We start from the raw sequence: 12308 nt of genomic DNA, 5'->3' as shown, positions 1-12308 counted from the left end.
TGGGCTGGGGATAACACAGCTACAGAGATTAATTACACCGTCTGCTTCTGCCCCTTCGCCCTGGCTCCCAAGTAAGATGCCCCCCAGAGAAGAGCGGGAAATTATAGCGATTAGCGGAATCGCAAGGGGCCTTATTACAACTGCGGTGCTGGGACACAGCAAATGGACCAATGAGATCACTGCTGGAGCCCCCCAATCTAGCCCTGTCTCTCTCACATCCCTCTCTGTGTGGTGTCGATGGATTCGTCTACACTATAGAGCTTCCCAGCGAGGTCGCTAACCACCGCCAACCCCTTAGTGTAGACGCACAGTAGAAGTCCAAGATGAGGCTTTTGTCTATTCTGATTACCGGGCTAGTGAAGGAGAAGCTTTCGTTCAGTTAAATCAGCTGCAATCCTCTAAATGCCCTTTCTCCTGACCCCCGATTGTGCAAAGGGGTGGGCAAGAGGACACGTGGGAGGCCCAGAAAGATGCAGCGCGACGTTCATCCCGATGACAAGAGGAGGGATGGCGTTGATAACCCTCCCTGTGTTTGGGTTAGTTAGAGAGTGAACCATGAAGGCCGGGTCGTCTCGCTCTGTGTCTGAGCTGCACCCAGAACAACAGTGCCAGGATCTTCCTGGTGGTGCTGCTGGTGGGCGCGGGGGAGGGTTACTGTGCTGCCAAAAGTGAGGAGAAGTGGTGCCCAGGACGTATGCTGCCCTCTGTCTGCACAGCGGTGAATTTCACCCTCACCCAACCACACAAGGGCACGAATACATCCCTGTGCACAGAGACACAGCGAAGGGGCAGGGGAACAGCGGGGGACACAAACCAAGGCCAAAGCTCTGTTGGCTTCAGAGGCCTCCAGCTGCACGTCTGGCCCAGGTTCCTCCTATTTCACACCCCGGGGGGATTCTCTGGCTTGTGTCACACGGCAGGAGAGCCTAGACGAGCATGAACGTCCCCTCCCCCCAGACAATGTCGGGGTCAGATTCTCAGCTGGTAGAAATCTACACAGCTCCTTTGATTCCAGTGGAGTTACTCTGATTTACACCAGGGCGTGCGGCTGAGAGGGGAAACAGCCCCAGGGAATCTGATGGCGTTCCCCAGGAGTCAGGTCGGGGAGCAGGAGCAGAATCCGGACCCCGGTGGAGCTGGGGATCTGGCCCGCTCAGTTCAATGGCGCTACACTTATTGATGCCGGCGGAGGACCTGGTCCCAGGGGTCTAGGAGCGTTATTGAAAATGATGCAGAATCTCCGTTAATTGGCGACTCTGCCGAGGTCTCAGCCTGGGAGCCTGGTGGGGATTCAGGGCCCTGGTCCCGATGGGCCCGAAGGGGATTTAACGACCGCGGAGAGCCGTAAGGAGGCTGGAAGCTGTGAGAAAGCTGTGGGGCTCGGCCGCAGAGTGGGGCGATACGCTGTGGCAGCCCTCGCTAGCTTCGGAGCGGATTAGGTCTCCGGGCTGGATAGCAAGAGCCCAGGCTGTGCAGCTCTCCTGGGCGATGGGCCGTTTGGGATAAGAAAGCTGGATGGTGCTACAGAGGAGTCAGGGCCGTGGACAGAAAGGAAGAATTCCAGGCAGCTGGAGCGGCCCCTCCCAATGCAGCCAGTGTAAGACTCCTGCTTTGGTAAAGTTCTTCTCGCTCTGTCCCTCAGTCTCTGCCTCTCTCTGAATCTGCCAGTCTCTGTCTCGCTCCGAGGAAGATATCAGCCCAATATTTTCTGTAGAGAGAAAATCAATCCAGCCGTCTGTCCATCCTTCTCTGTGTGCCTGCCTGCCAGTCTGTCTGTCTGTTGTGTAGCTATCCTTTATCTCCCTCTCTCCGTGTGTTACAGCCCCAACCCGCCAGCGTCTCCCCTTCAGCCCAGCCTCTCCTGCATGGGGAAAACTCCCTGGCAAAACAGACAGACACTTTTTTATTGTCCTTCAAATATCACCTTAAAAATCCCTCTGGCAGGTTATCCACAGAGCCCAGCCTGCTGATCACGGCCGAGCAGAGACAAGCTGCAGCCAGGGGCGCTGGAACAATTTGTACAGTGGGTGTGAAGTGGAAGCCACTGCAAGCCAGTGGTTGCAGCAGCCCCCAGCACCCCTAGTTCCAGCACCTCTGGCATTACTATTCCTCTTCTCCTTCTTTCCTTTTCCCGCTCTCTCCAACTCCAGGAAAAAACCTCAAACAATTCACATCATTAACAAAGCTGGGGCAATTCTTCCAATTATTCATTGGTTTGTAATTTCCTCCTCCTCTTCCTTAACAGAAACAGTAGGAGCACCAGCATTTATAACAGCGAAATGCTTCCAAAAGAAAGCGCTGCACTGCACCCAGGGTAATACCTCTGCGGAGAGGGTGAGAGAGAGAAAGAAGAAACCATATGAGAAATTTTAGCCACAAACAGAAGGCTCCGTGGTACTGTGGTGATAAGGGTGGAGCAAGGGCCTAGATAGAATAGAGTTGAAGGCATTGGAATAGGACAGGAGAGAAGAGAAGAAACTGGACTAGAACAGAATAGAATAGACCTTCCCTTTGTTTGTCTGTGGACTGTAGGATCTTCAAGGGAGACATTTTCTCTCTCCATGTTCAGCGCCAGCACACTGAGACCCTGACCCAAACTGGCATTACACTGGTAGAAATATGCATCACTCCTAGTGAGAGTGAGTCATGGGGGCAGTGGAAAGAAGGGTGACCACTGCAGCTCTAGAATGACAGGTCTGTTTGTTTCAGTAACTCACTGGCATTATTTCTCTCCCCATCACCAGGAATGAGTCCCTCGTGGGGCGGGTCAACCACACTGTGGTGACTCATTTCATCCTCTTAGGGATTCCCAACACCAACGGCCTCCAGACCATCCTCTTCGTCACCTTCTTAGCCTTCTACCTCTGCACCCTGCTGGGCAACCTGCTCATCTTCTCAGCCATCCTCACTGACTCCCGCCTGCACACACCCATGTACTTCTTCCTCTGCAATCTCTCCATCGTAGACCTTGGATTCTCTTCCATCAGCACCCCTAAATTCCTGGCCAACCTCTGGGCTCAGAGTAGAACCATCTCGCTGGGTGGGTGCATGTCCCAGGTCTTTTTCTGGCATTTCCTGGGCAGCACCGAGTGCCTTCTCTGCACTGTCATGGCCTACGACCGGTACGTGGCCATCTGCCACCTGCTGCGCTACCTGCTCATCATGAACCGGAGGGTGTGCGCCCTCCTGGCCGCCGGCACCTGGATCGCCAGCTCCCTCCATGCCACCATCCTCACCAGCCTGACCTTCACACTGCCCTACTGCAGGTCCAACGTGGTGGAGTATTTCTTCTGCGACATCTTCCCAGTGGTCAAGCTGGCCTGTGCAGACACGTATGTCATAGAGACTGTGACCTTCACCAACACTGGCATGGTGTCCATGACCTGCTTCCTCCTCATCCTCGCCTCCTACGTCAGGATCATCTATTCTGTCCTGAAGATGAACTCGGCCGAAGGGCGGCGCAAAGCAGCCTCCTCTTGCACCTCACATCTGGTGGTGGTGATGCTTTTCTTCGGGTCCTGTGCCCTGGTCTACACACAGCCCCAGCTAAGCAATGTTCTGGTGACCCCTGTGCAGATCTTTGGCAACGTGGTTACTCCCATGCTGAACCCGGCCATCTACACGCTGAGGAACAAGGAGGTGAAAGCAGCTCTGAGAAAACTGAGAAGGGGTCAAATGCCTCCACATTGATGTGCAGCAGCTGCAGGAGTAGCATGTGGGTCTGCTTGGAAATACACCGAGAAATACATCTGCATGGTGACTCTGTGGCTCTTGTGAGCTTCTCTGTCCCTCCCCATCTCCAGACAGCCCCCATATGTCTATGTGGATCTCTACAAGTCACTGAAATGCTTCTAAAAATACTGAGCTGTCTTTGACATGCTGTAAGGTTGCATTTTCAAAGCTGCCTGAGGGACAGGCACACACAGCCTGTATTCAAATTAATAGGAATTGGAGATCCAAATTTTGTAGAGGACTTTGAAAATCTCAGCCTTATTACACAGATCTACATAGCTCAAACTCTTGACGTCCATCATTATAAGACAGGTTTTCTACTCCTTCAATTATCCTCATGGCTCTTCTCTGATTTCTCTCCAATTTATCAGTACCCGTCTGGAATTGTGAACACCAGAACTGGACACAGTATTCCAACATTGGTCGCACCAGTGCCAACAGAGAGGTAAAATTACCTCTATGCTCGTAGTCGAGATTCCTCAGTTATGCACTCCGGGGTCACATTAGTAATTCTGGCCACAGCATCACACTGGGAGCTCACATTCAGTTCATTTTCCACCATGACCCCTGTCAGAAACATACAGCTAAGGGTATCATAAAATCCCTCCTATACCTGTGAAGGGTTAAGAAGCTTAGATAACCTGGTTGGCACCTGACCAAAAGGACCAATAAGGGGAGAAGATACTTTCAAATCCGTGGGGGAAGGTTTTTGTTTTGTTCTCTTTGGGTGTTCTCTCCGGGTCAGCGAGGAACCAGGGCAGGGAAAATACATCTCCTAAAGCAGTGGTTCTCAAACTTTTGTACTGGTGACCCCTTTCACATAGCAAACCTCTGAGTTTGACCCCCCTCCCCATATAAATTTAAAACACTTCTTTATATATTTAACACCATTATAAATGCTGGATGCAAAGCAGGGTTTAGGGTGGAGACTGACAGCTCGCGACCCCTTCATGTAATAACCTCGCGACCCCCTAAAGGGTCCCGACCCCCAGTTTGAGAACCCCTGTCCTAAAGCCATATCTGAACTAAGCATCCAAGATTACAAATTGTAAGTAATAGGAAGGAAATACGTTAGATTATCTTTTGTTTTAGCTTGTGAATTTTCCCTAGGTTAAGAGGGAGGTATTCCTGTTTTGTTTTTTTTGTAACTTTAAAGTTTTGCCTAGAGGGGAATCCTCTGTGTTTTGAATCTGATTACCCTGTAAAATTACCTTCCATCCTGATTTCACAGAAGTGCTTCTTTTACTTTTTCTTTATAATAAAGTTCTGCTTTTAAGAACCTGACTGGTTTTTAGTGTCCTAAAAACCCAAGGGCTGGTCTGTGCCCACTTTGTTAACCTACTTGGTTGGTATATTATTCTCAAGCCTCCCCAGGAAAGGGGGTGAAGGAGCTTGTGGGGATTTGGGGGAACAGGAACTCCAAGTGGTCCTTTTCCTGAATCTTTGTCTAACTCACTGGGTGGTGGCAGTGATACCGTTCCAAGGACAAGGAAGAATTTGTGCCTTGGAGGAATTTTAAACCTAAGCTGGTAGAGATAAGCTTAGGGGGTCTTTCATGTGGGTCCCCACATCTGTACCCTAGAGTTCAGAGTAGGGAGGGAACCTGACACCCCCCAAATCTTTTTCAGAGTCACTTCTCCCCAGGAGAGAGGCCCCGTCCTGTAAGCACAGCCTCTGATCTTTGTTCCTAGATGTACAATCTTATGTTTAACTGCATTAAAATGAACATTGTTTACTTGCAGTCCCATACTAAGTGATCCAGATCCTGACTGTGAGATAGGTTGGTGGAGGTATTCAAGGCTTTGCTTAGGTTTAGGATGGAAGTCGGTGGATTTTTCCCAGGGCAAGGGAGGAGCACACTGGTGTTATCTTAGGTTTAGCGTTAGGGAAAAGATCAAAAGAATTCTGCTTGGATTGAGGTTGGGCAGTTGGGTTACACTAGGATTCAGGTGACGCATGCAGTCAAAGTTACCCAGAGTAGGGGTGAGGCAGGAAGCAAATACATTTATGGCAGGGTTTATGAGGACTAGGTAGGAAGTATGTGAATGACGACATCTCTTTGGGGCTGAGTTCCCCACCTGAGACACTGTGGTAAAAAATATTCCTTTCACCCCCCAGTTTCTGTTGTAACCTCTTTGGGGCAGGTGCTGTCTCTCGCTGTGTGTCGGTGCAGCACCCCTTGCACCTGGGCCTCCAGGCCTCCCATACAACAGAAACAATAATGTACTGTTCAGAATTATCACTGACTCCTCGGACATGAGTTTTAACCATGTGCCTTGAAATGAAAATATAATAAATAAAAAAGCAAAAGGAACCTGGGGAGATAACATCTCTCTGCGGAACAGCGCATGCGAGCCCAACACCTGGCATTAGAAACATCCCTGATGCTGAGGGAAGAGCGCCCCCTACTGAGTTACCTGCACCACTCACAGCACTGCAGCACCCCCTGAATTCATCCTGGGTTCATCCTGAATTTTCTCGGTTGTTTCTTTGCACTAGTCCAGGGAACCAGTTTCCAAAGAGCCACAAATCCAGACTATGGTGAGACGGAGATAAGAAAACCTGGAATGGAAGATCAGGGCACAAGTTGTGAACATTGATTTGAAAAACTGCAATAGATTCTGATGGACAATGGGAAAGCTCCATTGGGCATTGGGCAGCCAGAGAGGGAGAAGCCGGGAGAGCAGGTGGCTATAGTATTTGTAACTGAGAACTGTATCAATTCAAAAGTTACATTTAAAAAGCCCATGGGAATTATTTGCCGACCATTATCTTGTGGCTAAGACAAAGACCTGGGACACAGGAGATCTGGGTTCCTATACAGGCTCTGTAGGAGATTCCCTATTTGCCCTTGAATAACTTGTGCCTCAGTTTCCTCATCAGCTATTAAATGTGTATCACATTCAGGCAGGGCCTGTCTCTATGAGTCTGTGCTGGGTGTAGGAGAAAGGGGTACAAGACTCAGTTCCAGACTATATGTAAGGGGACTGTTGCCCCCTTACTAACATTCAGTGGGGTGTTTGGTTGCTAGCTCCCAGAACTAAAAGGGGAGGGGTCGATGGGAAATCAGGAGCCTGAGACTGACAGTCCCCAGGAACAATGTGGAGAGGCCAGTGCTCCAGATCAGCCTGATTGACAGGGTGGGCAGGCTAATCAGGGAGTCAGAAGGCCAGGGGGGGTCCCCTTCTCCGTGTGAGCTGGAGCTGCCTGGGTCAGACAGAGCGGGGCTGAGCTAAGGAGAAAGCAGGGGCCCAAGCTGAGTTGGGGAGCCACCCAGAGCCTGAGGGCGTGTGGGAACCACCATTACAAGTGTCCAACCCGCAGCGTCCCTGCAGCACAGCCAGGGCCAGAGAAGGAGGCCTGGGACCTACAAGGAACAGACTGTGAACTGCCCTGATGTCCAGAGACACTGTTTGTAATGTTCCCTGCCCCAGAGCAGGGTGATGTGTTTCCTTTAACCTTCCTCATTTTTTCCTTATTCTTTTTTAAAATTAATTGTTAATTAAATAACTTGTATTTGCTTTAAATTGTATGATGTGATCAGTGGGTCAGGGAGGTGCACAGTGCAGAGAGGGTACCCTGGAGTGGGGACACCCTAGCCCCTGTCCTGGGTAACCACAGCAGGGTTGGGGGTTGAGCCCCCCAGGAATCCTGGGCCCAGCCTTGTTGGGGTTACGAGGACTGTGCCAGACAGGAGAGTGGAAGGGGAGTCCTCAAGGGCAGGGAGGCCTCTGGGTAAAGGAAGTGGGAGCGAGGACTCAGATCCTTTCGCTAGCCCACGTCACCGGGGTAGTGCAGAAGCCAGGAAAGTTCCCCACAATAGCGGGACCATTCCCCTGCTTACATATAGGTCCTTCCATAATATCCATGATAACAATATTGATAATGCAAATTAAAATAGTAAAATGCAGTTCTGTCTCTGGGGTTCATGGCAATGACACACGGAACTCAGCTGATGCAAGCCAAGAATAACTTCTGAGCCTGGTGAGAAGGCCCAGCCTGGGGACATTTCAATTAATCCCAACGGCCATGGCACCCCATGGGATGCTCTGACTGGGCTGGGGATAACACAGCTACAGAGATTAATTATACCGTCTGCTTCTGCCCCTTCGCCCTGGCTCCCAAGTAAGATGCCCCCCGGAGAAGAGCGGGAAATTATAGCGATTAGCGGAATCGCAAGGGGCCTTATTACAACTGCGGTGCTGGGACACAGCAAATGGATCGATGAGATCACTGCTGGAGCCCCCCAATCTAGCCCTGTCGCTCTCACATCCCTCTCTGTGTGGTCTCTACATCAGCGGTTTTCACACTGTGGGTCGGGACCCCAATGTGGGCCCCACCCCATTCTAATGGGGTTGCTAGGGCTCGCTTAGACTTCCTGGGGCAAGGGGATGAAGCCAAAGTCCAAGCCCCATTGTCTGGGGCCGAAGATGCAGTGGGGCTGAGATTCCAGGCCCCTGGGGCAGTGAGGCTTTGGCTTTGCCCGCCCTGCCTGGGGCGGCTCGGCTCGGGTGGGCTCAGGCTTCAGTCCCTCCCCCTGGCCTCATATTGGAATGTTTTTTGTCAGAAGGGAGTCGTGGTGCAATGAAGTTTGAGAACCTCCGCTCTACACTATACAGCTTCCCACCAGGGCTGCCCAGAGGGGAGGGTGGGGGAGCAAGTGGGGCAATTTGCCCCAGGCCCCGCAGAGGCCCCCACAAGAGTTTTTCGGGGGGCCTGGAGCGGGATCCTTCACTTGCTCTGGGGCCCCTGGAAAACTCTTGCAGGGCCCAGGCCCCCAGAGCTTCTTCTGCTCCGGGTCTTCGGCGGCAATTCGGCTGTGGGGGTGGGGGGGGTCCTTCCGCCCTGGGACCCGCCACTGAAGTGCCCTGAAGACCCGCGGGGGGTCCTTCCGCCCCAGGACCTGTCGCCGAAGTGCCGGGTCTTCGGCGGCAATTCGGTGGCAGGGGACCCCCGCCGCTGAAGACCCCAGGCCCCCTGAATCCTCTGGGTGGCCCTGCTTCCCACTGATGTCACTGACCACCACCAACCTCTGCGCCTAGATGCGTAGTAGAGGTGCAAGACGAGGCTTGCGTCTATTCCGCTTACATGGCTAGTGAGGGAGCAGGTTTTGTTAATGTAAATGAGCTATAATCAGCTAAAGACCCTTTCTTTTGAACCCTGATTATTCAAAGGGGTGGGATTATTCAAAGAGGCCCAGAAAGACGCAGCACAACATTCATCCCAATGACAAGAGGAGGGATGGTGTTGATAACCCTTCCTATGTTTGGGTTATCAAAAGCAACATCTATCTCACACTGCACCCAATACAACGGTGCCATAATCGTCTTAGAGTGGTTGTTGGTGGTGGTGGTAGGGAGGTTACTGTACTGACAAAAATGACACAATGTCCTTTTTGGAGTCTCTTCTGTACTACAAAAAGTGAGGAGAAGTGGTGCCCAGGACGTATGCTGCCCTCTGTCTGCACAGCGGTGAATTTCACCCTCACACATAACCACACAAGGGCACGAATACATCCCTGTGCACAGAGACGCAGCGAAGGGGCAGGGGAACAGCGGGGGACACAAACCAAGGCCAAAGCTCTGTTGGCTTCAGAGGCCTCCAGCTGCACGTCTGGCCCAGGTTCCTCCTATTTCACACCCCGGTCGGGGGATTCTCTGGCTTGTGTCACACGGCAGGAGAGCCTAGACGAGCATGAACGTCCCCTCCCCCAGACAATGTCGGGGTCAGATTCTCAGCTGGTAGAAATCTACACAGCTCCTTTGATTCTAGTGGAGTTACTCTGATTTACACCAGGGCGTGCGGCTGAGAGGGGAAACAGCCCCAGGGAATCTGATGGCGTTCTCCAGGAGTCAGGTCGGGGAGCGGGAGCAGAATCCGGACCCCGGTGGAGCTGGGGATCTGGCCCGCTCAGTTCAATGGCGCTACACTTATTGATGCCAGCGGAGGGCCTGGCCCCAGGGGTCTAGGAGCGTTATTGAAAATGATGCAGAATCTCCGTTAATTGGCGACTCTGCCGAGGTCTCAGCCTGGGAGCTTGGCGGGGATTCAGGGCCCTGGTCCCGATGGGCCCGAAGGGGATTTAAAGACCGCGGAGAGCCGTAAGGAGGCTGGAAGCTGTGAGAAAGCTGTGGGGCTCGGCTGCAGAGTGGGGCGATACGCTGTGGCAGCCCTCGCTAGCTTCGGAGCGGATTAGGTCTCCGGGCTGGATAGCAAGAGCCCAGGCTGTGCACCTCTCCTGGGTGATGGGCCGTTTGGGATAAGAAAGCTGGATGGTGCTACAGAGGAGTCAGGGCCGTGGACAGAAAGGAAGAATTCCAGCCAGCTGGAGCGGCCCCTCCCAATGCAGCCAGTGTAAGACTCCTGCTTTGGTAAAGTTCTTCTCGCTCTGTCCCTCAGTCTCTGCCTCTCTCTGAATCTGCCAGTCTCTGTCTCGCTCCGAGGAAGATGTCAGCCCAATATTTTCTGTAGAGAGAAAATCGATCCAGCCGTCTGTCCATCCTTCTCTGTGTGCCTGCCTGCCAGTCTGTCTGTCTGTTGTGTAGCTATCCTTTATCTCCCTCTCTCCGTGTGTTACAGCCCCAACCCGCCAGCGTCTCCCCTTCAGCCCAGCCTCTCCTGCATGGGGAAAACTCCCTGGCAAAACATAAACAGACACTTTGTTATTGTCCTGCAAAAATCACCTTAAAAATCCCTCTGGCAGGTTACCCACAGAGCACCCCAAGTTCCAGCACCTCTGGATGTGGCTATTCCCCATGTCCTTTCCTTTTCCTTCTCTCTCTAACCCAGGGGCGGCTCTAGGAATTTGGCCGCCCCAAGCAGGGCAGCATGCCGCAGGGGGCGCGTTGTCGGTCCCTCGGCTCCGGGGGACCTCTTGCAGACATGCCTGCGGAGAGTGCGCAGGGAGGGCGGCAGGCGGACACGTATGTCATCGAGACCGTGACCTTCACCAATATTGGGGTGGTGCCCATGACTGTTTCTTCCTCATCCTCGCATCCTACGTCAGGATCATCTATTCCGTCCTGAACATGAACTCAGCCGAAGGGCGGCGCAAAGCAACCTCCACTTGCGCCTCGCATCTGGCGGTGGTGACGCTGTTCTTTGGGCCCTGTGCCCTGGTCTACACGCAGCCCCAGCTAAGCAAAATGCTGGTGACCCCTGTGCATATCTTTGGCAACGTGGTTACGCCCATGCTGAACCCGACCATTTACACGCTGAGGAACAAGGAGGTGAAAGCGGCTCTGAGAAAACTGAGAGGGGGTCAAACGCCTGCACATTGATGTGTGGCAGCTGCAGGGGTAGCATGTGGGTCTGCTTGGAAATACATCAACACACACATCTGCATGGTGGCTCCGTGGCTCTTGTGAACCTCTCTGTCTCTCCCCATCCCACACAGCCCCCATCTATCTATGTGGATCTCTACAAGTCATAGAAATGCTCCTAAAAATATAGAGCTGTCTTTGCATACTGTAAGGCTGATATTTTCAAAGCTACCTGAGGCACAAGCACACTCAGCCTGCATCAAAATTGATAGGAACTGGAGACCCAAACGTTGTAGAGGATTTTGAAAATCTCAGCCTTATTACACAGATCTACATAGCTCTTTAACCCTATCATTATATGGCAGGTTTTCTAGTCCTCCTGTTATTCTCATGGGTCTTCTCTGATTCCTCTCCAATTTATCAGCCCCTGTCTGGAATTGTGAACACCCGAACTGGACACAGTGTACCACCAGCAGTCACACCAGTGCCAAACAGGGAGGTAAAATCACCTCTATGCTCGTACTCGAGATTCCTCCTTTATGCATCCCAGGGTCGCATTAGCTCTTCTGGCCCCAGCATCGCACTGGGAGCTCACGTTCAGCTGATTCTCCACCACGACCCCAAATGTTTTTCAGAGTAATGGCTCCCCAGGAGAGAGACCCCCGTGCTATAAGCACAGGAATTATTCTTGTTTTCTAGATGTACGTGTGTATGTTCAGCTGCATTAAAATGCATGTTATTTGCTTGCGCCCCCTTACCCAGCAATCCTGATCCCAACTGGGGAGGAGGTCGGAGGAGCTATTCCAGGGTTGGGGTTCGGATGGACGTCAGTGGAGTTTTCCCAGGGTGAGGGAGGAGGACACTGGTGTTAGCCTAGGGTTAGTGTTAGGGAAAAGGTCAAAGGAATTCTGCTCGGATTGAGGCAGGGCTGTTGGGTGACACTAGGGTTCAGGTGACGCATGAAGTCAATCAAGTTACCCAGGCATCGGGTGAGGCAGGAAGTGAATACATTAATGCCAGGGCTTATGCGGGCTAGGCAGGAAGTTATGCGAATGACGTCATCTCTTTGGGGCTGAATTCCCCACCTGAGAGACTGTGGTAAAAATTATTCTTTTCTCCTCACCCCCCAGCCCCATTTCTGTTGTAACCTCTTTGGGGCAGGTGCTGTCTCTCTGTGTGTCGGTGCAGCACCCCTTGCACCTGGGCCTCCAGGCCTCCCATCCGACAGACACAATAACGTACTGTTCAGAATTATCACTGACTCCTCGGACGTGGGTTTTAACCTTCTGGCCTTGACATGAAAAAATAATAAAA

At 52.2% G+C, this 12308-nt stretch overlaps 1 protein-coding gene across 1 annotated transcript; it reads left to right on the top strand.

Annotated features, from left to right (window-relative positions):
• Positions 1-555: 555 nt before the first annotated feature.
• On the top strand, positions 556-11012 carry LOC120392788 (olfactory receptor 958-like). Its single transcript, XM_039517510.1, has 3 exons — positions 556-668; positions 2745-3438; positions 10761-11012. The coding sequence occupies exons 1-3, from the start codon at positions 556-558 to the stop codon at positions 11010-11012; spliced, it is 1059 nt and encodes a 352-aa protein (XP_039373444.1).
• Positions 11013-12308: the final 1296 nt, after the last annotated feature.

The sequence above is a fragment of the Mauremys reevesii genome, unplaced genomic scaffold (assembly GCF_016161935.1).
Source record: "Mauremys reevesii isolate NIE-2019 unplaced genomic scaffold, ASM1616193v1 Contig116, whole genome shotgun sequence".
In the NCBI taxonomy this organism is placed as follows: domain Eukaryota; kingdom Metazoa; phylum Chordata; order Testudines; family Geoemydidae; genus Mauremys; species Mauremys reevesii.
The sequence above is the reverse complement of the archived record's forward strand: the minus strand, read 5'-3'. Positions and strand labels throughout refer to the sequence as shown.

Excerpts from the sequence above, each read along its gene's own strand:
- LOC120392788 (XM_039517510.1), top strand. The coding sequence starts at position 556 with ATGAAGGCCGGGTCGTCTCGCTCTGTGTCTGAGCTGCACCCAGAACAA. Across the intron at positions 669-2,744 it reads GGGTTACTGTGCTGCCAAAA|GAATGAGTCCCTCGTGGGGC; the intron begins GTGAGGAGAAGT and ends CCCCATCACCAG. Across the intron at positions 3,439-10,760 it reads TCATCTATTCTGTCCTGAAG|ATGAACTCAGCCGAAGGGCG; the intron begins ATGAACTCGGCC and ends TCCGTCCTGAAC.